This window comes from Stegostoma tigrinum, chromosome 22 (genome assembly GCF_030684315.1).
Source record: "Stegostoma tigrinum isolate sSteTig4 chromosome 22, sSteTig4.hap1, whole genome shotgun sequence".
Taxonomy (NCBI): Eukaryota; Metazoa; Chordata; class Chondrichthyes; order Orectolobiformes; family Stegostomatidae; genus Stegostoma; species Stegostoma tigrinum.
In genome coordinates, this window is record NC_081375.1 from 55,826,765 (window position 1) to 55,849,832 (window position 23,068).

General features: G+C 46.9%; 1 protein-coding gene across 1 annotated transcript in view; it reads right to left on the reverse strand.

Annotated features, from left to right (window-relative positions):
- Positions 1–23,068, reverse strand: part of pkd1b (polycystic kidney disease 1b) — a 230,642-nt gene that overhangs the window by 156,404 nt on the left and 51,170 nt on the right. Inside the window, exons 11-12 of the mRNA XM_048555247.2 lie at positions 18,928–22,580; positions 312–461 (exon numbers count right to left, since the gene is read on the reverse strand). Of these exons, the coding sequence (XP_048411204.2) occupies positions 312–461; positions 18,928–22,580 (3,803 nt within the window). The remainder of the gene's footprint in view (positions 1–311; positions 462–18,927; positions 22,581–23,068) is intronic.

Below are 23,068 nucleotides of genomic sequence, written 5' to 3' on the forward strand. Positions count from 1 at the left end.
TGTCCAAACTGAATCTAGTTCACAACACAGTTGCAGTTCTCTTGGATTCAGCATAGAATGTAGGCATGAAGAAACCATTTCTGTCACCAGAGATGTCTTGAGCTACCCCCACCGTGACACTCTGCACAAATGTCAATGTTTGAGAGTGAACTGGAGGGATACGATGAATGTGAAAAAGCACCAAGCCTCATTCTCACAGTACATTAAGTCACCAAAACCCTCACAAATCTGTAGCACACTTAAAGTTTCCAAGCTTCCTCTCTTCAATATCTCCATATCTGCACATTGCTCAGATATCAGAAAGGACTTACCGTTTGAGTGGTGTGGGCAGCCTGTTTACCCAGCTTGGTGACAGTCAGTGTGAACAGGTAGGTCACACCTGGCAGCAGGATGTTTCTTGGAATAGTGACTACAGGCCCAACTGAAATACCAGGATGAATACATGGAGAAGTCAAGTAATCCTGGAAACAAGGAGAATATGGATCAGATGTTGAGGTTAGGGATAGATGTTTGCTTACTCTAGGTCAGGCTGACATAAGGAAGGAGGAAGTGTTGGGTATCCTAAAAGACATTAAGGTGGACAAGTCCCCAGGTCCGGAAGGGATCTATCCCAGGTTACTGAGGGAAGCGAGAGGAAATAGCCAGGGCCTTAACAGATATCTTTGCAGCATCCTTAGACAGGGGTGAGGTCCTGGAGGACTGGAAACTTGCTAATGTTGTCCCCTTGTTTAAGAAGGGCAGCAAGGATAATCCAGGTAATTGTCGACCGGTGAGCCTGACGTCAGTGGTAGGGAAGCTACTGGAGAAGATACTGAGGGATAGGATCTATTCCCATTTGGAAGAAAATAGGCTTATCAGTGTTAGGCAACATGGTTTTGTGCAGGGAAGGTCATGTCTTACCAACTTAATAGAATTCTTTGAGGATGTGACAAAGTTGATTGATGAGGGAAAGGCTGTAGATGTCATTTACATGGACTTCAGTAAGGCGTTTGAGAAGGTTCCCCATGGCAGGCTGATGGAGAAAGTGAAGTCACATGGGGTCCAGGGCTAGATGGATAAAAAACTGGCTAGGCAACAGGACACAGAGAGTAGTAGTAGAAGGGAGTTTCTCAAATTGGAGACCTGTGACTAGTGGTGTTCCACAAGGATCTGTGCTGGGACCAGTGTTATTTGTGATATATGTAAATGATCTGGAGGAAGGTGTAGGTGGTCTGATTAGCAAGTTTTCAGATGACACTGAGATTGGTGGAGTAGCAGATAGTGAAGGGGACTGTCAGAGATTACAGCAGAATATAGACAGACTGGAAAGTTGGGCAGATAAATGGCAGATGGAGTTCAATCCGGGCAAATGCGAGGTGATGCATTTTGGAAGGTCAAATTCAAGGGCAAACTATACAGTAAATGGAAAAGTCCTAGGGAACATTGATGAACAGAGAGATCTGGGTGTTCAGGTCCATTGTTCCCTGAAGGTGACAACGCAGGTCAATAGGGTGGTCAAGAAGGCATATGGCATGTTTTCCTTCATTGGACGGGGTATTGAGTACAAGAGTTGGCAGGTCATATTTCAGTTGTATAGGACTTTGGTTCCACCACATTTGGAGTACTGCATACAGTTCTGGTCGCCACATTACCAAAAGGATGTGGATGCTTTGGAGAGGGTGCAGAGGTGGTTTACCAGGATGTTGCCTGGTATGGAGAGTGCTAGCTATGAAGAGAGGTTGAGTAGATTAGGATTATTTTCATTAGAAAGATGGAGATTGAGGGGGGACCTGACTGAGGTCTACAAAATCATGAAGGGTATAGACAAGAGTGGCTAGCAAGAAGCTTTTTCCCAGAGTGGGGAACTCAGTTACTAGGGGTTATGAGTTCAAAGTGAAAGGAGGAAAGTTAAGGGAGATATGTGTGGAAAATTCTTTACACTGAGGGTGGTGGGTGCCTGGAAGACGTTGCCAGCGGAGGTGGTAGACACGGACACGTCAGCGTCTTTTAAGATGTATCTGGACAGGTACATGGATGGGCGGGGAACAAATGGACACAGACCCTTAGAAAATAGGTGACTGGTTAGACAGAGGATCTCGATCGGCGCAGGCTTGGAGGGCCGAAGGGCCTGTTCCTGTGCTGTAATTTTCTTTGTTCTTTGTAATTGACATTTTTAACACTGAACCAGAAGCCTGCAGTGTCTGTGATTGTCCCACATCCAAAGTGCCCACACCATGTACCTACAAATAACAAGTGTTCTTTTTCATTTCCTGGGAGTGGAGCACAAGACAGAGGCAAGACTTCTCCATTCTTATAATCTGAAAGCTCCGTCTTCACTGTCCCCTTAAACATGCTCAGGGAAAGTGCAGCACAGGGTTAGATACGGGGTAAAGTTCTCTCTACTCTTTTCAGATCGAAGTAAATGAAAAGTAAACCCTTCTTGCATTGTCTGCATCAAATATTCCCAAGGCAGGGGCAGCATCAGGTTTGATACTGACTAATGCTTTCTCTGCTCTTTTTAATCTGAAAGTAACCTTAAAGCTCCCTCTGTGCTTTCCCCAAACAATCCCAGGACTGAAACTGCAATGGGTTACAGATTAAACCTCTTGTAAACTGAAAGCAAAGCTTACTTTACACAGTCCACCTCAAACATTTTTAGAACAGGTCAAGCACAGTGTTAGGTACAGATGTTTGGCACAACATTGAGTCCTATAATGTTCTATGTTCTAAAGCTTCCTCTGCACTTTCTCCATCAAACACTCCCAGGGCAGGTGCAGCACAGTGTTACTCAGTAAAGCTGATCCTGCACTATCACATTCATGAGCCTCTGCTCTAACCCCACTTAATCGCTGTCAGTGGGGAATCATTCTGTTTCCCACAGTGGCTGTGCTACGCGTACCTTGTTAGACTGCACAGAGTTAGTGATGAGGACCATCTTGTGCTGCAGCTCCAATCCCATGAGGATCTCCACAGTTAAGCTCGAATGTGTATAAAGACGATTTATGAGGATGTAGCCAGGAGCAGTAGGCATGAATTATAGGGAGAGGTTTGCCAGGATAGGACTTTATTCCTTTCAACATAGAAGATTGAGGGGTGACCTTAATGAGGTCTATAAAATCAAGAGGCACGTAGATAGGATGATTTTATATAGTCTTTTTTCCCAGGGATGGGGAGCTGAAAACTAGAGGGCATAGTTTTAAGGTGAGAGAGGAAAGATTTAAGAAGGACTGGAGGGGCAATTTCTTCACTCAGAGAATGGTGCATATAAGGAATGGGCTGCCAGAGAAAGTGGGCGAGACAGGTGCAATAGCAACATTTAAAAAACATTTGGGCAAGTACATGGCTGGGAAGGGTTCAGAACAAAGAACAACAAAATTACAGCACAGGAACAGGCCCTTTGGCCCACCAAGCCCGCACCGATCCAGATCCTCTAACTAAACCTGTTGCTTATTTTTCAAGGGTCTATTTCCCTCTACTCCCTGCCCATTCAAATATCTGTCTAGATACATCTTAAATGATGCTATCGGCCCAAATCTACCACCTCCACCGGCAACGCGTTCCAGACACCCACCACCCTCTGTGTAAAGAACTTTCCACGCATATCTCCCTTAAACTTTTCCCCTCTCCCTTAGAGGGATGTGGGCCAAATGCAGGCAATTGGAACAGGCTATGTGAGCACCATGGTCAGCATGGACTTGTTTGGACTGAATGGTCTGTTTCCATGCTGTAGAACTCTATGGCTCTGTGAGAACCACAAACAGTAACAAAAGCTGTGTCAACACAAGAGCTTTTGTACTGTTACAATTAGGGAAGGAGCTTCCTGGGAACCTAAGCTGTGTTCATTGCACATGTTATCCTACGTGAGAAGCTTTGATGCTCCCTGTGACCTGGGTAACAACACATGGAGCAAATATACCAACTGGAGAAACTCAAGGAGCTCAATGGCAGCTGCAAACATTACAGGGCTGCTGAGGCAGAGGGAACGTGTTTAACAAGGAAGGGCAGGGTAGGTCCTGTGAGGGATGTTCTCTGCCCAATATTCAGCTCTAAATTCCGGTTCCTTTGGAGTGTACAAGGAGTGCCAGGTCCAACGCACCTTGGGTGACTCAGCTGAACAAGGGCTGTGAGAGGAAGAGTGCACGGCACTGTGACACTAAAGGGAACAGGCAAATGACTCTCAGACACTGATGTGACTCCAGGATGGCATGTTACCTATTTGGTGTCAGGCTGAAACATATCAATGAGCAGCTGTAGGGCATTCTGAGAGGTAGTGAATAGCCAGTCTCCATTTTGGTATTAACAACAGGCAGAAAGAGGGATGAAGTCCAACAAACAAGGTTCGGGGAGTTCGGAGTGAGATTGGAAAATAGGAGAATGTCCAGATTCTGCTTGATGTCACGTGCTCAGGAGTGCAGAAATATGAAGGCAAAGCTGATGAACTCATGGCTGGAGAGATAATGCAGAAAGGAGGGCTTTAAATTCCTGCACTAAATGGGCTGCTTCTGGGGAGGTAGAACCTGCTTTATCTTTTGGTGATTTAAAACTGTCTTCCCAAAGTCTGTCCATTATCCTCAAGGCACAAGTCAGAAGTGCGGTGGAATATTTCCAGTTACCTGGATGAGTGCTGCTCCAACAAACTCAAGGAGCTTAACATCATCCCAGGCAAAGCAGCCCACTTGATTGGCACCACATCCACAAGCATCCACTCCCTCCACCACTAATGCTCAGTAGTAGCAGTCATCCTACAAGAACTGGAGAAATTCATCAAGGATCCTTAGCCAGCACCATTCAAACACACGACCACTGCCACCTCGAAAGAAAAGGGCAGCAGATACTTGGGAATACCACAGCCTGCAAGATCCCCTCCAAGCCACTCACATTCCTGACTTCGAAACATATTCGACAAGAGAAACAGAAATTGCTGGAAAAGCTCAGCAGGTCTGGGAGCATCTGGGCCAGCATTTACTGCTCATCCCCACTGGCCCATGAGAAGGTAATGGTGAGCAGCCTTCTTGAACTGCCGTAGTCCGTGTGCTGTAGGTTGACCCTTAATGCCCTTACGGAGGGAATTCCAGGATTTTGACCCAACAATAGTGAAGGAACAGCAACATGTTTGCAAGTAAGAGCCAAAAGTAAAACTGTGGATGCTGTAAATCAGAAATAAAAATAGAAATTGCTGGAAATACTCAGCAGCTGTGCCAGCATCTGTGGACAGAAATCAGAGTTAACATTTCAGGTTGACTGGCCCTTCCTCAGAACTGACAGTAGCTCAGAAATTGTCAGTTTATATGCAGAAGATAGGGTAGGGGGAGGGAGTAACGAGTAAATGATAGATGGAGACAGAGCCCAAAGGGAGAGAAGTGCAGTTGAACAGACAAAAGAATAGATAACAATCTGGCTAGGACGGCGAATAGCTGTTAATGGAGACTGGCAGTGGCTAACAATGGGTCATGTGTAAAAGCAGCCTGATGTGTGAGGGTTGGGATAAGGATATGGGAGAGCACAGGCCTTAAATCTATTGAACTCAAACTCAATACTGAGCCCGGAAGGCTGCAGTGTCCCCAAGAGGGACTGTTCTTCCAGCTTGTGGTGAGCTTTGCTTCACTGGAGCACTGCTGCAAGTCTGAGACAGAGATGGTGGCCAGGGAACAGGGTGGTGCATTTAAGTGGCAAGCAATTGGAAACTCAGGGTCTTTTTAGCAGACAGAATGTAGGTGTTCTACGAAGTGATCGCCTTAACAAAATTTGGGCACAACGTGACGTTGAACTCTTCTTCGACCACCTTTGCCTCTATGCCCAATTGGTTGGGCAAAAGTCCTCTCCCCATCCAACAGTCCCCTTCACTCACTTCCAATACTCTCCCTCTACCTCTTGCCTTTTGCCTGCACTCTGACAGTTCTCTATGAACAGTTCAAGGGACATTGTAATTAAGCCTGCCGATAAGGGTGTTGCTTTTGTGGTGTGGCAGACCAACCCCTACGTTGTCGAGGCTGAGTGCCAGCTCTCTGATACTTCCTCCTATTTCCCCCAGACCACGACCCCACAAAGGGGCATCAGGCCATTGTGTCAACTACAGTCACCAAACTCATTTCATCTTAATGACTCCCACCCAATGGGTCTGACCTCCATAATCGTGCACTGCTTCAGGAGGCTGGCCATGGCCCACAATAACCCTAGTCTCCCAGACTGCCTCTAGCCCCTGCAACTTGCTTACTGACATAATAGGTTTACAGCAGAGACCATTTCCCCAGGCCTGTACTCATCCCTGCAACACATTCAACACCATAAACCCATCCAGACTGAGCTCAAAACTCCAAAAAGCAGTTGTCCTCTGCAACTGGATCCTCAGCCTCCTGGCCTATAGACCGCAATCAGTAAAGATAGACAATAGCTCTCAACACTGTCCTCAGTCCCCTACTGTACTTCCTGTACACCCACAATTGTGTTTTCAAATTCCAAATGAACACCATCTACAAGTCTGCTAATGACACCACCATGATAGGACAGATATCAAACAATGATGAGTCAGAATACAGAAAGGAGATAGAGAGCTTGGTATCGTGGTGCAATGATAACAACCACACTCTCAATGTCAGCAAAACCAAAAAAACTGATCACTGACTTCAGGAAGAAAGAAGGAGAACACACCCTATCTACATCAAAGAGCAGAGCTTGAGAGCATTGAGAGTGCCAAGTTCCTAGGACTGACAATAACCAACAACTTGTCCTGGACTTCCCACACAGATGTGATGGTCAAGAAGGCACAACAATGCTGCTTCTTCCCCAGGCAGCTCAGGAAATTCAGCATGTCCATAAGGACCCTCACTAACCTTTACAGACACACCATGGAAAGCATACTATCTGGGTGCATCATGGCCTGGTGCAGCAACTGCTCTGGCTGGGACCATAATAAACTACAGAAGGTAGTGTGCACAGCTGAGACCATCACAGAAGCCAAGCTCCCATCCATGGATACCATTTACCTTTCTTTTTGCTGAGGAGAGGCTGCCAACATCATGAAAGGCCCACCCCCTCTCAAAAACCTCTCCGTCAGACAGAAGATACAGAAGCTCGAACACATGCACAAGCAGGTTCAAGAACTACTTCCTCCCTGCTGTTACTAAACTGATCAACGGACTCTCTAACTTTAAATAATGTTGATCTTGATTCACCCACCCCCTTGTTAAGTGTAACCAGTAAGCATCGCTCGGTCTAAGCACCCTATCGTCTCTATGTCCTTGCTGTATGTCTTCTGCCTGTACTGCTTGCAAACAAAGCTTTTCACTGTACTCAGGTACACATGACCACACAAAAAAAATCAAATCAAAATCTGGTGATTTTGTCCCCACTGCTTCCAACCTCAGAGTCACCCCAGACCCACACAGCTCACTTCTATCTTCTTCCCAAAATACGTAAACAGGACTGCCTGGGAAGACCGAGATAACAAAGTGTGGAGCTGGATGAACACAGCAGGCCAAGCAGCATCTTAGGAGCACAATGCTGCTTGGCCTGCAGCGTTCATCCAGCTCCACACTTTGTTATCTCAGATTTTCCAGCATCTGCAGTTCTCATTATCTCTGCCTGGGAAGACCCATTGTTTCTACCTGCTCCGGCATCACAGAACACATCCCTTCCTACCTTGACTCGGTCTTTTCTCCGCTGGTCCAACCCTTGCCTACGTAAATCCCCAATTCCTTATGTAAGTTTCAGAATTTCTAGCTTGTGGGCTCCAGCCACATCTGCTTTTCCATGGGCACGCAATCCCTTTACATCTCTATTTCGCCACCAGGATGGTCTCAGGACTCTCAGCTTCTTCCTGTAACAAAGGCCTGAACCACCCCATCCATCACCAGCCTCCTCTGCTTGGCCGAGCTCGTCCTCACCTTGAACAACTTTTCTTTCAACTGCTCTCATTTTCTTCAGGTCAGAGAGGTGGCCATGGTTACCTGCATGCCCCAGTTATGCCTGTGTCTTGAAGCACATGAGAACTACAGATGCTGGAGTCATAGCCTACACAGTGGAGTTGGAGGAACACAGCAGGTCAGACAGTATCAGAGAAACAGTTGAGACAACTGGTCTTGATTCTTCATCAGGTCTGGGGAGGAGGAAGGGAGCTGGGAAATAAATAGAGGGGTGGAGCTGGGGAACAGTATATGGGTTGGCGATAGGTGGATGCTGGGAGAGGCTAGTGGGGATTGGTCAGTGGGAAGGGTGAGGCGAATAGGTGGGGAAAGAGATGGACAGGTAGTGTCAGATCAAGGAGGTGGGGATGGGAGGGATGGTTGGACGTGGGATGAAGCCGAGGGTGGGGAGACTTTGAAACTGGTGAATTCTATGTTTAGGCCATCAGGCTGTAGGGTCCCAAGGTGGAATATGAGGTGTTATTCCTCTAGTTTGTGTGTGGTGTCTTTGTGGCACTGGAGGAAGTCCAGGATGGACATGTCACCCAAGGAATGGGAGGGGTAGGTAAAATGGTTGGCAACCGGAAGGAGTTGTTGATTATAGTGAATGGCATGCAAGAGCTCAGCAAATCTGTCACTGTGTCCACGTTTGGTCTCACCGATGGAGAGGAGGCCACATCGGGAGCAACGAATACAGTAAACCAGAATGTTGGATGTGGAAAATGTGTCTTGGGCCTCAGATGGAGGTGAGAGGGGAAGTGCAGGGACATATGTAGCACCTTCTGCAGTTGCAGGGAAAGGTGCCAGGTGTGGTGGGGAGTGTGGACCGGACAAGTGAGCGGTCCCTATGAAAGGTGGTGATGACATTGTATTGTATGTGGCAGAAATGGCAGAGGATGATGTGCTGGTTGTGGAGGTTGGTGGGGTAGTATGTAAGGACCAGAGGGACTCTGTTTTTATTTTTGTTAGAGGGAGGTGGTTTCAGGGCTGAGTACAGAAAATACGAGAGATATGATTGATGGCATTTTCAATAAATAGAGGGACGAAGTTGTGGTCCTTCAGGTAGCATGACATCTGGGATGTCCAGGAGTGGAACTCTCCATCTGGGGAGCAAATGTGGCAGAGGTGGAGGAACTGGGGGCATGGGGTCGCATTCTTGCAGGAGGGTAGGTGAGATGTCTAGTCAAGTTAGCTGTGGGAGTTGGTGTGTTTGATATAAATGTCAGTGCTGAGGTGGTTACCGGATGGCCAGGAAGGGAAGGGAGGTATTGGAGGTGGTCCAGGTGAATTTGAGATTGGGGTGAAAAGTGTTAGTGAAGTTGACGAACTGTTCTAGCTCCTCATGGGAGCAAGAGGTAGCACTGATACAGTCATCAGCGTCGCAGAGGAACAGGTGAAGGATGGTGCCGGTGTAACAGCAGAAGAGGGATTGTTCTAATTATCCTATGAAGAGGCAGGCATAGCTTGGACCTATACAGATGTCCATAGCCACCATTTTGGTTTATAGGAAGTGGGAAAAGTTAAAGGAAAGTTGTTGAGGGTAAGAACAAGTGCGTTAAACAAATGAGGGCGCTGGTGGCGGGGGACTGGTTGAGCCTGCTGGAGAGAAAGAAGCCATCCGTGTGGGGAATACAAGTGTAGAGGGATTCGATGTCCCTAGTGAAGTTGAGGTTTTGGGGGCTGGGGAACTGTAAGTCCTGGAGGAGGCGGAGGGTGTGAGTGGTGTCCTGAATGTAGGTGGGGAGTTCCTGGATCGGGGAGAAAAGACAGAGTCAAGGCACATGAGATGAGTTCAGTGGGGCAGGAGCCGGCAGAGATAATGGGTTGGCTGGGGAAGTCAGGTTTGTGAAATTTGAGAAGGAAATAGAAATGGACAGTGCAGGGTTGGGGAATGACGAGGTTGGAGGTGGATAGGAAGTGGCCTGAGATGACGGTCATGTGATCGGGGTGGGTCATAATTGAGGGGACGATAGAGGAGGTGTCAGAGAGTTGGCATCTGGCCTTCACGATGCAGAGGTCAGTGCACCAGAGCACGATCACGCTCCTCGTTATCCGCGGGTTTGATGGGAAGGTTGAAGTTTGAGCGGAGGGCTGTACATTCCGCACAGGAGAGGTTGGAGTGAGCCAGAAGGTGGAGAGGTTGAGGTAATCAATGTCGCGATGGCAGTTGGCGATGAAGAGGTCCAGGGAGGGTAGGAAACCATGGGGTGGTGCCCAGGAGGATGGGGTGTGTTGGAGGTGGGAGAAGGGGTTTGTAGAGGGTCGGTTAGACTTCAGGTTAAAGAAATAGACGCAAAGGGGGAGGCACTGGAAAAAGAGTTTGACTTCCAGATGTGAATGCAATTCATTGATGTCTGGGTGCAGGAGAATGAATGTGAGTCCTTTGCTGAGCACTGGCCATTCGTCCTCGTTCGGGGGCTGTCTGGGGGTGGGGATGGTGAATACCTAGCAGGGCTTGGGGCCGGGGCTAGGTGTAAAGCTGGTGGCTGGGAGTGGGGGTGAAGACTATCTCAGGAATGGGTGCGAGTACGGGGTTGGTCGCATAGATGGAAGTGAAAGTGACATTCCTGAACTGGCGTCAGAGGAAGTGGCATTGCCAGTGTTGGCAGAGGGCGTGATGTGGCTGGCGTCGGCAGAAGTGACATAGTGAGTGGGAGACGCTGAGGCGACTGTATGGTTAATGATGCCGGGAAAATTGAGAGTGACATCCTGGATAGGGTTGGTGTCTGGGATGGTGGAGGAGGTTTGCGTTTAGAGATAAGTGCAACAAGTATGGGGTATTTATGGTCTTTAATGCCCATTACAGCAGAGAAAAAGCATTGGGTGAGGGTGTAGAGACTATGTCGAAATAAAAACAGTAGAAGTCCTTTGCAGGTCTGGGAGATGGTGGCTCTGAGCTGGGGTAAGGCTGATTGTAGTGTGAGATGTCAGCGCATGGCTGCGAGTGTGAAGCTGTCAAAACTGTTTCTGGAGGCTCTGGATGTACTGTAGATAATAGTTGTCATGGTTTGGGCCAAATTGGAAAGGTCCAAGCATTAATTGGAGTCCATTGGGGATGGACATTGCAGAGGCAGGCACTGAGAAAGGAAAATATGGCTGTAGGGCTGGGTTTGCTTCAGTTACTGGATGAATTATTGCCCAAACTCTAGAAAACTCCTCTACGCCTGGTTCTTTGTCAGATATTTGGAACATTCTTTGTGCCAGTCATATTTCTGACCACACCCACAACTCTTTCTCAAATGTACCAATATCATCAGTCTCTCGAATTGGAATGAGAAATTTTACTGATTTTGCTTCCAATATCCACCCTGCTCTCACTTTCATCTGGCCCATCTCTGACTCCTCCCTTCACTTCATCAACATCTCTATTTCTATTTCTGTGGATAGGCAACATCCACCGTTACTTCAACTATATATCCTCACACTCGCTCCCTGTAAAGGCGATTCCATTCTCCCAGTTCCTCCATCACCATCACATCTATTCTGATGATGTGAACTTGGACAAGGGAACTACCAAAATGTCCACCTTCTTCCTCAATGAACGACTCCCTAGCACCATGGTCGACAGGGCTCACGGCTGGGTCCGACCTATCTCCCGCACTTCCACCCTCACCCCTTCTCTCTCGCAACAGTGACAGGATCGTCACTTACCAATCCACCAGCATCCACATCCAGAGGATTATTAGCCACCATTTCTGCCACCTCTAGTGAGATGCCAAGACCAGACACATATTCCTCTCCCTCCCCTTGTCAGCCCTATACAGGAACCGTTCCCTCCAGGATACCCTGGTCCACACTTCCTTCACTCTCAACATTCCCCATAGTCTCATGGTACCTTCCCCTGCAACCACAAAAGGTATAACACCTGTGCATTTACTTCCTCCATCCTCAAGGACCCAAGCATACCTTCCAGGTGAAACAGCATTTCACCTGCACTTCACGTAATCTCATCTACCACATTCACTGCTCACAATATGGTGTCCTCTACATGTGGAAAACAAACTGTGACTGGGTGACTGCTTCACAGAACACCTATGTTCTGTCTGCAAAAAAGACCCTGAGCTTCCAGCTGCCAGCCACTTTAATACTCCACCCTGTTCCCTGGCCAACATCTCTGTCTCAGACTTGCTGCAGCGCTCCAGCGAAGCTCAGGGCAAGTTAGAAGAACAGCACCTCATTTTCCATTTGGGGGCCTTGCAGCCTTCCAGACTCAATATCGAGATTAGTAACTTTAGAGCTTGAGCTCTCCCATACCTTTATCCCAACCCCACACATTGGGCCTTACTAACACACAGTCTGCTATTACACATAACTCACTGTTAACTACTACCAGTCCCCATTAATAGCTTTTAACCTTCTTAGCCAGATTGCTATCCACTCCTTTGTCTGTATTACTGTTCTTCTCTCTCTTTGGGCTCTATCCCCACCTATCTTGACTCCTTAACTCGTCCCCCCATCCTACCTTCTGCACGTAAACTAACATTTTCCTAGCTACCATCTGTTCTGAGGGTCACTCGATCCAAAACATCAATTCTAATTTCTGCCAGACCTACTGATCATTTCCATCAAATTCTGTTTTGTTTCTAATTTACAGCATCTGCTGGGTTTTTTTTTCAGTTTTTACTTGGAAATATATTGCTGTTCCTTCACTCTCACTGTGTCAAAATCCTAGAATTCCCTCCATAAGGGCATTAAGAGTCAACCTACAGCACATAGACTACAGTGGTTCAAGAAGGCTGCTCATTATTGCCTTCTCATGGGCCAATAGGAATGGGCAATAAATGCTGGCCTAGCCAGCAATGCCCACATCTCACAAGAGAACTTTTAAAAATGTCAGCACAGATTTGTGAAAGGAAATTTCATCTGAAAATTTTGATTGTGTTTTTTGAGATGAGAGCCAGACGGAGAATGGGGGTAGTGCAGTTGATATGTGTATATGGATTTCAACAAAACATCTGGTGAGGTCCTGTTAAGTCCTATTTAGGGAAGTTGATGGCCTAATGGTAGTATCATTATTGTTAATCCAGAGACCCAGGTAATATGCTGGGGATCCAGTTTGAATCCTGACATGACAGGCAGTGGAATTTGAACTCAGTAAAAATCTAATGGTGACCATGAATCCATTGCTGATTGGCAGCAAAAGTCCATCTCGTTCACTAATGTCCTTTTAGAGAAGGAAACTGTCATCCTTGCCTAGTCTAAGCTGCATGTGACTGTAGGCCCACAAAAATCTGGTGACTCTTAACTGCCCGTGGGGCAATAAATGCTGGCCTAGTCAGTAAACCAATGTCTCATGAATGACTAAAAACACTGTTCAGAGCGTAAAATGAATTCCAATTCAAAACTGGCTCAGTGGCAGGAAGCAAGTTACCGGATCATTTTGTGACTGAAGGACTGTTTCTCGTGGACTCGTACAGGACTCACTGTAATATCCATTTCACTCTGTGGAATTGTTCAGTGATTTGCATTTCAGTGCAAGGTGAGATATTAGAAAGCGTGCAGGTGATGGCTGGGTGATTTGCAATGATCAACTATGGTATAAATGCAGAAATATAACAATAAGCCAGTTAAGCAGACAGTTTTCAATCTGGAAAAGTATGAGATAATGCATTTGTGAAGGACTAACGAGACAGGGAAATACATCAGTGAGATCGTACACTGAGAATCGTAGAGAAGCAGGGGAACATTTGAGTGTGATTCCGAGGCCTCTGAGGGTGGCTGGACAGGCTGGCAAGGTAGTCAAGAAGCCACATGGGATCCTCACTTTTGTTATCTGAGGGGTAGAATTTAAGGGACTTCATGCTGGAAAAGTTGGCAGTGTGTGTGCAATTCTGATCACCACACTGATGAACAATGAAATGAAATTAGAAAAGGTGAAGTGGAGATTAATGAGCATGTTGCCTGGACTGAAGGAATATTATTATGAGGAAAGAATGCTGGGATTCTCAACTTTGAAACAAAAGCAGCTGAATAAACATAGAACAGTAGAGCACAGTACAGGCGTTTCGGCCCACGATGTTGCACAGAACTTTTACCCGAAACCTAAGGCCTATCTAACCTCCACCCCGACCTTATACTATCATCCATATGCCTATCTAGTTGCCGCTTAAATGCCCCTAATGAGGCCGACTCCACTACCCTCTCTGGAAACGTATTCCACGCCCCGACCACTCTCTAAGTAAAGAACCTACCTCTGACATCTCCCCTATATCAACTTCCACCCACTTTAAAGCTATGCCCCCTCGTAATAGCTACCTCTACCCTAGGAAAAAAAAGTGTCTGCCTATCCACTCTATCTATACGTCTGATCATTTTGTACACCTCTATCAAGTCACCTCTCATCCTTTATCATTTAAAGAGGAAAGCCCCAGCTCACTCAAACTTTTCTCAAAGGATCTTCACTCCATTCCAGGAACATCCTGACAAATCTCCTCTGCACCTTTTCCAATGCTTCCATATCTTTCCTGTAATGGGGCAACCAGAACTGGACATAATACTCCAGATGTGGCCGAACCAAGCTTTTGTACAGCTGCAGCATAACTTCATGGCTCTTGAACTCAATCCCTCTATTAATGAAAGCTAACAAACCATACACCACCTTAACAATTCTATCCACCTGGGTGGCAGCTTTCAGGGAACCGTGAACATGAACCCCAAGACCCCTCTGCTCCTCCACATTGCTGAGAATCTTTCCCTTAACCCTATATTCTGTTTTCAAGTTTGTCCTTCTAAAATGAATCACCTCACACTGTTCAGGGTTAAACTTCATCTGCCACTTCTCAGCCCAACCCTGCATCCTATCAATGTCCCTTTGTAACCTCGAAAAGCCCTTCGCAGTATCTACAACTCGACCCACTTTTGTATCGTCCATGAACTTGCTAATCCACCCTTCTACTCCTTCATCCAAATCATTTACAAAAGTCGCAAATAGAAGAGGACACAGGGCTGATCCTTGTGGTGAACCACTCATAACTGAGCACCATGATGAATATTTTCCATCCACTACCACCCTTTGTCTTCTAAGGCTCAGCTAATTCTGAATCCAATCTGCCACATTTTCCCCTATCCCATGCCTCCGTACCTTCTGCATGAGCCTCCATGGGGAACCTTATCAAACGCCTTACTTAATGGATGTGAGTTTGCTCGCTGAGCTGGAAGGTTAGTTTTCAGAAGTTTCGGCACCATTCTAGGTAACATCATGAGTGGTTTCACCGGAGGCTCACTGATGAGCCTTACTTAATTCCACGTATATCACATCCACTGCTCCACCTTCATTCACGTGTTTGGTCACCTCTTCAAAGAATTCAATCAGGTTTGTGAGGCATGATCTACCCCTCACAAATCCATGTTGACTATCACGAATCAAACTGTGCCTTTCCAAGTGATCATAAATCCTATCTCAGAGCCCTTTCCAATAATTTGCCCACCACTGATAGAAGACTAACTGGCCTGTAATTTCCGGGGTTATTCCTATTCCTTTTTTCGAACAAGGGAATGACGTTTGCCTCTCTCCTATCTTACAGCACTTTACCCGTGGGAAGTAAGGACCAACAGGTCATCACCAAAAGCCCTGCAATCTTTTCCCTTGCTTCCCATAGAATCCTTGGAATAATCCCATCAGGCCCAGGGGACTTATCTATCTTCAACTACCCCAAAATTCTTAGCATATCTTCCTTACTAACATCGACTTCCTCCAGCCAACACCCTGTTTCACACTGTCCTCTTCTATAACTAGGTCCCTCTCAGTTGTGAATACCAAAGAAAAGTACACATTAAGGACCTCTCCTATCTCTTTAGGCTCTGTGCACAAATTCCCATTACAATCCTTGATCGGCCCTATCCTTTCTCTGGTCATTCTCTTATTCCTCACGTACATGTAAAATGCCTTGGAGTTTTCCTTGATCCTATCTGTCAAGGTTTTCTCATTCTCCCTTTCTCATTCCCTCCTAAACCCTTTCTTCAGCTCCTTCCTGGCTAACTTACATCCCTCTAGAGCCTTTTTCATTCCTTGTTTCCGAAACCTTATATCAGCATTCTTCTTCCTCTTAACCAGCCGTTTGCCCTCTCTTGAGGACCAAGGCTCCCTCACTCGACTGCACAGAACATTACAGCGTAGTACAGGCCCTTCGGCCCTCGATGTTGCGCCGACCTGTGAAACCAAATTGAAGCCCATCTAACCTACACTATTCCATTATTATCCATATGTTCATCCAATGACCATTTAAATGGCCATAAACCTGGCAAGTCTACTACTGTTGCAGGCAGGGCATTCCACACCCTTACTACTCTCGGAGTAAAGAACCTACATCTGACTTCTGTCCTATATCTATCACTCCTCAATTTAAAGCTATGTCCCCCTGTGCTAGCTATCACCATCCGAGGAAAAAGGCTCTCACTGTCCACCCAATCTAATCCTCTGATCATCTTGTATGCCTCTGTTAAGTCACCTCTTAACCTTCTTCTCTCTCTAACGACAACAGCCTCAAGTCCCTCAGCCTTTCTTCATAAGACCTTACCTCCATAACAGGCAACATCCTGGTAAATCTCCTCTGCACCCTTTCCAATGCTTCCACATCCTTCCTAAAATGCTGTGACCAGAACTGTACACAATATTCCAAGTGTGGCCACACCAGCGTTTTGTACAGCTGTAACATGACCTCATGGTTCCAAAACTCAATCCCTCTACCAATAAAACCTAACACACCATACACTTTCTTAACAACTATATCAACTTAGGTGGCAACTTTCAGGGATCTATGCACATGGACATCGAGATGTCTCTGCTCATCCACACGACTAAGAATCTTACCATTAGCCCAGTACTCTGTATTCCTGTTACTCCTTCCAAAGTGAATCACCACACACTTTTCTGCATTAAACTCCATTTACCACCTCTCAGCCCATCTGTGCAGCTTATCGAAGTACCTCTGTAATATGCAACATCCTTCCGCACTATCCACAACTTCAGCGACTTTAGTGTCATCCGCAAATTTACTAACTCATCCTTCTACACCCTCATCCAGGTCATTAATAAAAATGGCAAACAGCAGTGGCCCCAGAACAGATCCTTGCGGTACACCACTAGTAACTGAACTCCAGGATGAACATTTCCCATCAACCACCACCCTCTGTCTTCTTACACCTAGCCAATTTCTGATCCAAACCACTAAATCACCCTCAATCCCATGCCTCCATATTTTCTGCAATAGCCTACCATGGGGAACCTTATCAAATGCTTTACTGAAATCCATATACGTCACATCAACCGCTTTACCCTCATCCACCTGTTTGATCACCTTCTCAAAGAATTCAGTAAAGTTTGTGAGGCACGACCTACCCTTCACAAAACCATGTTCACTATCCTTAATCAAATTATGCCTTTCCAGATTATTGTAAGTCCTATCTCTTATAATCCTTTCCAACACTTTACCCACAACTGAAGTAAGGCTTGCTGGTCTATAATTACCAGGTTGTCTCTACTCCCCTTCTTGAACAAGGGGACAACATTTGCTATCCTCCAGTCTTCTGGCACTATTCCCGTAGACAATGACAACATAAAGATCAAAGCATCTTTCCTGCCTGCTGGGGATAAAGATATTGAGTATACGCAGTATGCATTCTTTAAACAATCTCCCCATTTCAACAGTACTCTTCCCTGACAGCATCTGTTCCCATTTTATGTTACCCAGTTCTTGCCTAACAGAATTGTAATTACCCTTCCCCCAGTTCTAAACCTTACCCTGTACCTATCCTTTTTCATGACTACTGTAAAAGTAACAGAGTTATGATCACTACCACCAAAATGCTCTCCTACCATCAGGTCTAACACTTGGCCTGGTTCATTGCCAAGCACCAAATCTAAAGTGGCCTCTCCTCGGGTCGGTCTATCTACGTACTGTGACAGGAATCCTTCCTGAGTGCATTGGAGAAAATCCACTCCATCTAAACTATTACAACTAAAAAGTTTCAATCAATATTTGGAAAGTTGAAGTCATGTGACTTCTGCACCTTTCCAGTATCTGCCTTCCAATCCGCCTCTCCACTTCTCTGCAACTATTAGGGGATCTGTTAAAAAAAAACCCCAAAGTGTCTGCTCCTTTCTTGTTCCTGACCTCAACTCAAACTGACTCAGTAGACATATCATTCTTGAACTGCCTTTCAGTAGCTGCTATACTAGCCCTGACCAGCAATGCCACTTTCCCATCTCTTTTACCACCCTCCTTATTTCTTTAAAAGAATCTAAATCCCAGAACTTCCAACAACCATTCCTGAACCTGAGTTATCCAAGTTTCTGTGATAGCCACAACATCATAGTTCCAAGTACTGACCCATGCTCTAAGCTCATCTGCCTTATTTCTGGTACTTCTAGTATTGAAGTATACACACCTAAAACCACCTCTGTGTCCACAATTACATTCCATCGACCACATTTCTTTATTAACAACCTCACTCCTTGTTGTGTCTCTTGGAAGGCTAAACACCTCATCCTCTGAATTACCAATTTGGCTCCCCACCCCCTGCCAATATCATTTAAACCATCCCGTACAGCTCAAGCAAACCTCCCTCACAGGATATTTGTGCCCTTCCAGTTCAGGTGCAACCCGTCCTCACTGTCCAGGTCCCACCTTCCCCAGAACGTGCTCCAATTATCCACATAATGGAAGCCCTCCCTCCTACACCAGCCCTGCAGCCACGTGTTTAGCTGCACCGTCTCTCTATTTCTTATCACGTGGCACTGGTAGTAATCCAGAAATAGCTACCCTGTTTGTCCTGGACTTCAGCTTCCAACCTAGCTTCCTATACTCTTTTTGCACATTCACAGACTGCATCATGGGCTGGTAGATACCGATTGGATTGTATCTACCACAGACAGAATTAGTTGAATTCTTAAGGGAAACAGTCTGCGGGTTTACAGGGGAAAAGCAGGAGAGTAGGGCTGATTGGATTTCTCTTTGAAAGAGGGGATGCATAATCTACTAGCCAAATGACTTTCCTCAAGCGCGCTCTTCGATGGTTTTATTCAGGAAATGTGAGGTTCAGCACTTACCACAGCTTCACAAACCCAGTGGTAAGTCAGAAAAGCCTCCTCCTCCATCTCAACATCCGGGTCGTAGGATTTTGATCCATCTAGTACCAGATCCTGGTGACTGGCCCATGTTCTCTCTGATCCTCCACTGATAATAGCCAGCAGCTTACTCTGAACCACCTGGATCACCACTGCCACCTTCTGGCTCAATGGTGTGCTAACAAGGTCCACCGTGAACTGCAAGCAGTGGGCACCTAGAGGCAGTGCCAGTTTGGGCAAGGCCAGGATGGGTTTTCCAGTATCTACAGTGCTGAGGGGCACTCGAACTGAGCTCGAGTGGCAGCTGGTGCCCTCTAACAGCTCCCAACGGTAGCGAGCCTGATACGCTGTGCAGCCCTTCAGGTCCACCTTTGCCTCAAAGTAACTCGCTCGTGCCCGGACAACAGTAGGTGGCGGTTTGACCAATCTGACTTCAGGAGCCCAGCAAGCAGGCTGCCGCACGTTGATCACCAGGCGGACAACCACAGAGCTGACATCATTGAAGACCTTGGCCTCCACAGTGTACCAACCAACTGTCTTATACCTGTGCTGGACAGTGCCATTCTGACTGGTGTACGTCTTGGGTGAGTCACCAAAGTTCCAGAGATATCGAACATCAGTACCCTCCAATAGCACCATCCAAAATGTCACAACCTGTTCCACAAACAGATCAACATTGTCACTCCAGAGCTTGCCTGCCACTGACACAGGGTGTTGAACTTGAATGCACTCAGTAAGTGAAAGGGCATCAAGCTGTCCAATAGCCTCCACATGGACAGTTAGCTTTCCTGTGCTCTGAGGGGTGTAGGTAATGCCTGGCCCTGAGCCATGCAGGTCAGGTAAGCCTGGCAGGTGGAGGTGCCACCTGTACCTCACACCCGTCCCTGTGTGCACCCTCGCAGTGAGCTTCATCTCCTTGTTGGCCTCCACAGTAGACTGGCAGCAATTAACCAAGTGGAGTCCAGTGACCTCCTCCAGCACCACCACAGAGGCAGAGCACATCTCACTGCTGACTTCATTACGTGCTGTCGCGGTCACATTCTGCTGTCCTACTGAAGGGAATGTCACTTTGTAGGTGTCACCATGTAGTGACAACTGTGTGTGCAAAGTGACAAAATGCAGGAAGTAGCGCACCATGCTGCCCTGGTGAACGTTGAGGGTAAAAGTCACTGGTTCACCAACCCGAACAGTTGTCTTGTCCAACTCGATGACAAGCCCTATGACTCTGTCCTGCACTGTGAGGTTGTGGTGCACTGACTCCCAGCTAACTCTATTGGAAGCATTGAGGGTGAGTGGGTAGACTCCTGCTGCACTGAATGTGTGATTGATCTCACGACTGTGCCAGGACTGGGTGCATACTGGGCTTAGCAGGCACCATTCCCAGGAGATATCAGTGCCTCTGCTGGCAAAGCCCTTCAGGTGGACGGTGGCATTAGTCTGCAAGTAAAAAGGAAGTGCCTCATCCAATACAGTGTAGCTCACTTCACAAACAGGCTCTTGGATTGTTAAAACAAGGGAGTTCTGGGCACTCCCTAGCCTATTGTAGACGGTCACATTTACCTTCGTGGTTCCTGCTGTTGAGTAAATGTAGGTAAGTGAGGAGATGTTGGTCCTTAGGCAATTTTCAGCTCCTTCGATGAACCATTCATACAATAAATCAGTCCCAGAGGTGACTGTGACACTCAGTTGAACTGGTTGTCCTGTGGCTACGTTGTGTGGTGTTGAAGTGACCTTCACCCCACTGATACGCTCCAATACTGAGATCTCTTCACTTTGGCTGACTCCTCCAAGAGCATTTTTAGCCATCACCATCAACCAATAATCCCCAGCTGCCTCTGGTTGAAACATCATGATTGACCCTTGACCTACAGCAACCACAACAGGGCCTTGTCTAATGGTCCATTCATAGGACACATTTGACCCCAGTGCCACGTGTGCACGCAGTATACAAACCTCCTTGGTAGCAAAGTAACTGCTGTGAATCAGATCTCCAGTGTCTATTTTCACATCCTGGATCCTTTCCTCAGCCTGAACGGTGACCATTTTTGTATCTTCGCTCACCTCATTTCTTGCGGTCACCACCACACTGTAAGTACCAGGCTCCAGGAAGCTGTGTTTGAAACTGGATGATCCGGGGTGTAGGACACAATCTCCGCACACTGCCCAGAAGAAGATGACTTGTTCTCCTGTGGACAGCGAAGCAGTGAAGGTGACACTCTTCCCAGTTTCCACTACCAGCTGTGCAGCACTGACACTCAGCTGGGTGATGGGGGTGATGACATGGACATTCAGGAACCTCTCCAGGCGACTAACCAGGTTTACCCCCACCACCATCATGGTGAACCATCCACAGCTCCGATAAACGTGAGATACCTGCTGGCCCTCTGTCCTGGCGGTGCCGTCACCAAAGTCCCAGTAGAATGTGGCGTTGGTACCCGAGGCACCGTGGAGATGAAATTCAAATGTTTTGTTCAAGGAGAGAGCCTCCTGGGCCAGACCTTCATGATGAATTGTGAAGTCCCCAACACTTTCCTGAACAGTCACTGAGCAGGAACTACTTTGACGGTCAACACGGTTACTCACTGTGACCACAGCCAAGTAGATGCCAACTTTATCATAGACAAAGGACTGCTCCCTACAACTGGAAATAGGAGGCCCTTGCACCCCAAAATCCCAGTGGTATTGGTAAGGGTGCTGCTTGCCTTCCTCAGGGTCCACCTTAGCCACAAACTGAACTGGGTCTCTCAACCGTACGGAAAGGTTTCTGGCCAAGAGCTGGACAGAATGGATGGGTGCCTGCACACAGATGGTAGCCTGGTAAGATGCAGTATTGAAGGGGCTGGTGGCGGTGACAGTGATTGTGTAGTTCCCAGCCATGGCATAGGTATGATGGACCCCGGAGCTGCCTCGGACCACCAGAGCTAGGCTCCTGTCTCCGAAACTCCAGCAAACCTGAGTCTCATTCCCTGTGCTGGACACCTCAGCCTGAAAGGAGGTGTTGCTTCCTGAGACCAAGCATCCTGTTGGTTTGACAGCCATAACCTTCAGCGCATACACCGCCACAAAAACCGACTGACTAACCGAGCTGACCGCGTTACTCCCAGTTACCGTGATGGTGTAACGCCCTTCCACAGAGTATCTGTAAAAAATGGTGTCAGTTGTCAGATTTCCAAAGGTGTGTCCATCCCCCATATTGAAGGCCCACAGAATGTTTGAGCCGCTTCTTGCTTCTGCATGAACCAGTATTGTAGAGCCCAGCTCACTGCGCTCACTGGTTGTCACCTCGAGGCATGTAATCTCTTCTTCCACTGTAACCATCAAATAGGAACTCATTGCACTGGCTGTATTATTGACCTGGAGTGTGACATTGTAAATTCCTCTCGTTCTGAACCTATGCTGCACTGTGGAGCTCATTGCCAAAACAACAGGAGTTCCATCACCAAAGTTCCACGTGTAGAATATCCCAAAAGAGGATGGCCGAGGGTAAGCTTCAAATACAATGACTCCGTTGGTGTGAGGGTGCTCTGGCGCCTTTGCACAGCTCAGTTCTGTCAAAGGGTAGCGGACATACACTGAATGACTCCACCTAATGCAGCTCCACTGAGCAGCACTCTCCACTTGCAAAATATAGTTACCTAGAAAGACAGAGCAGCATATTCAATACATTGCTTCTGACGTGTTACATTTCTAACCCCACCAACCCCACAGCTGATAAAGTACATTCGGTGATCTGGGATGACAGAGCAGCATGAGAATGAACAGCAAACACACAGATAGAAAGAAAAAGAAAACAATTCAAGGATGTGACAGTGTGCAAGTCAGAGAGGGAATATAAGGCAAGAGAATGAGTTACACATGGGAGAGACAGAGGGAGAAAGTCAGAGCCATATTAAATGAAAGGGAGATAGGCAGAGAGCAAAATTGGAAAAGAGAGAGAGAGAGAAAGTGTGATTGAGAAAGGTTGAAAGAGATTGGGACAAAACAGTGACAGAGGCAGAGAGGGATGCAGTCCCAAACGGTTAGAGAGAATTAGAAAGAGGTAGAGGGAGATTGGAAAAGAGGTAGACAGAGTTGGAGATGGAGACTGTGAGAAAGAATGAAAAAAAAGAAAGTGAGGAATTAT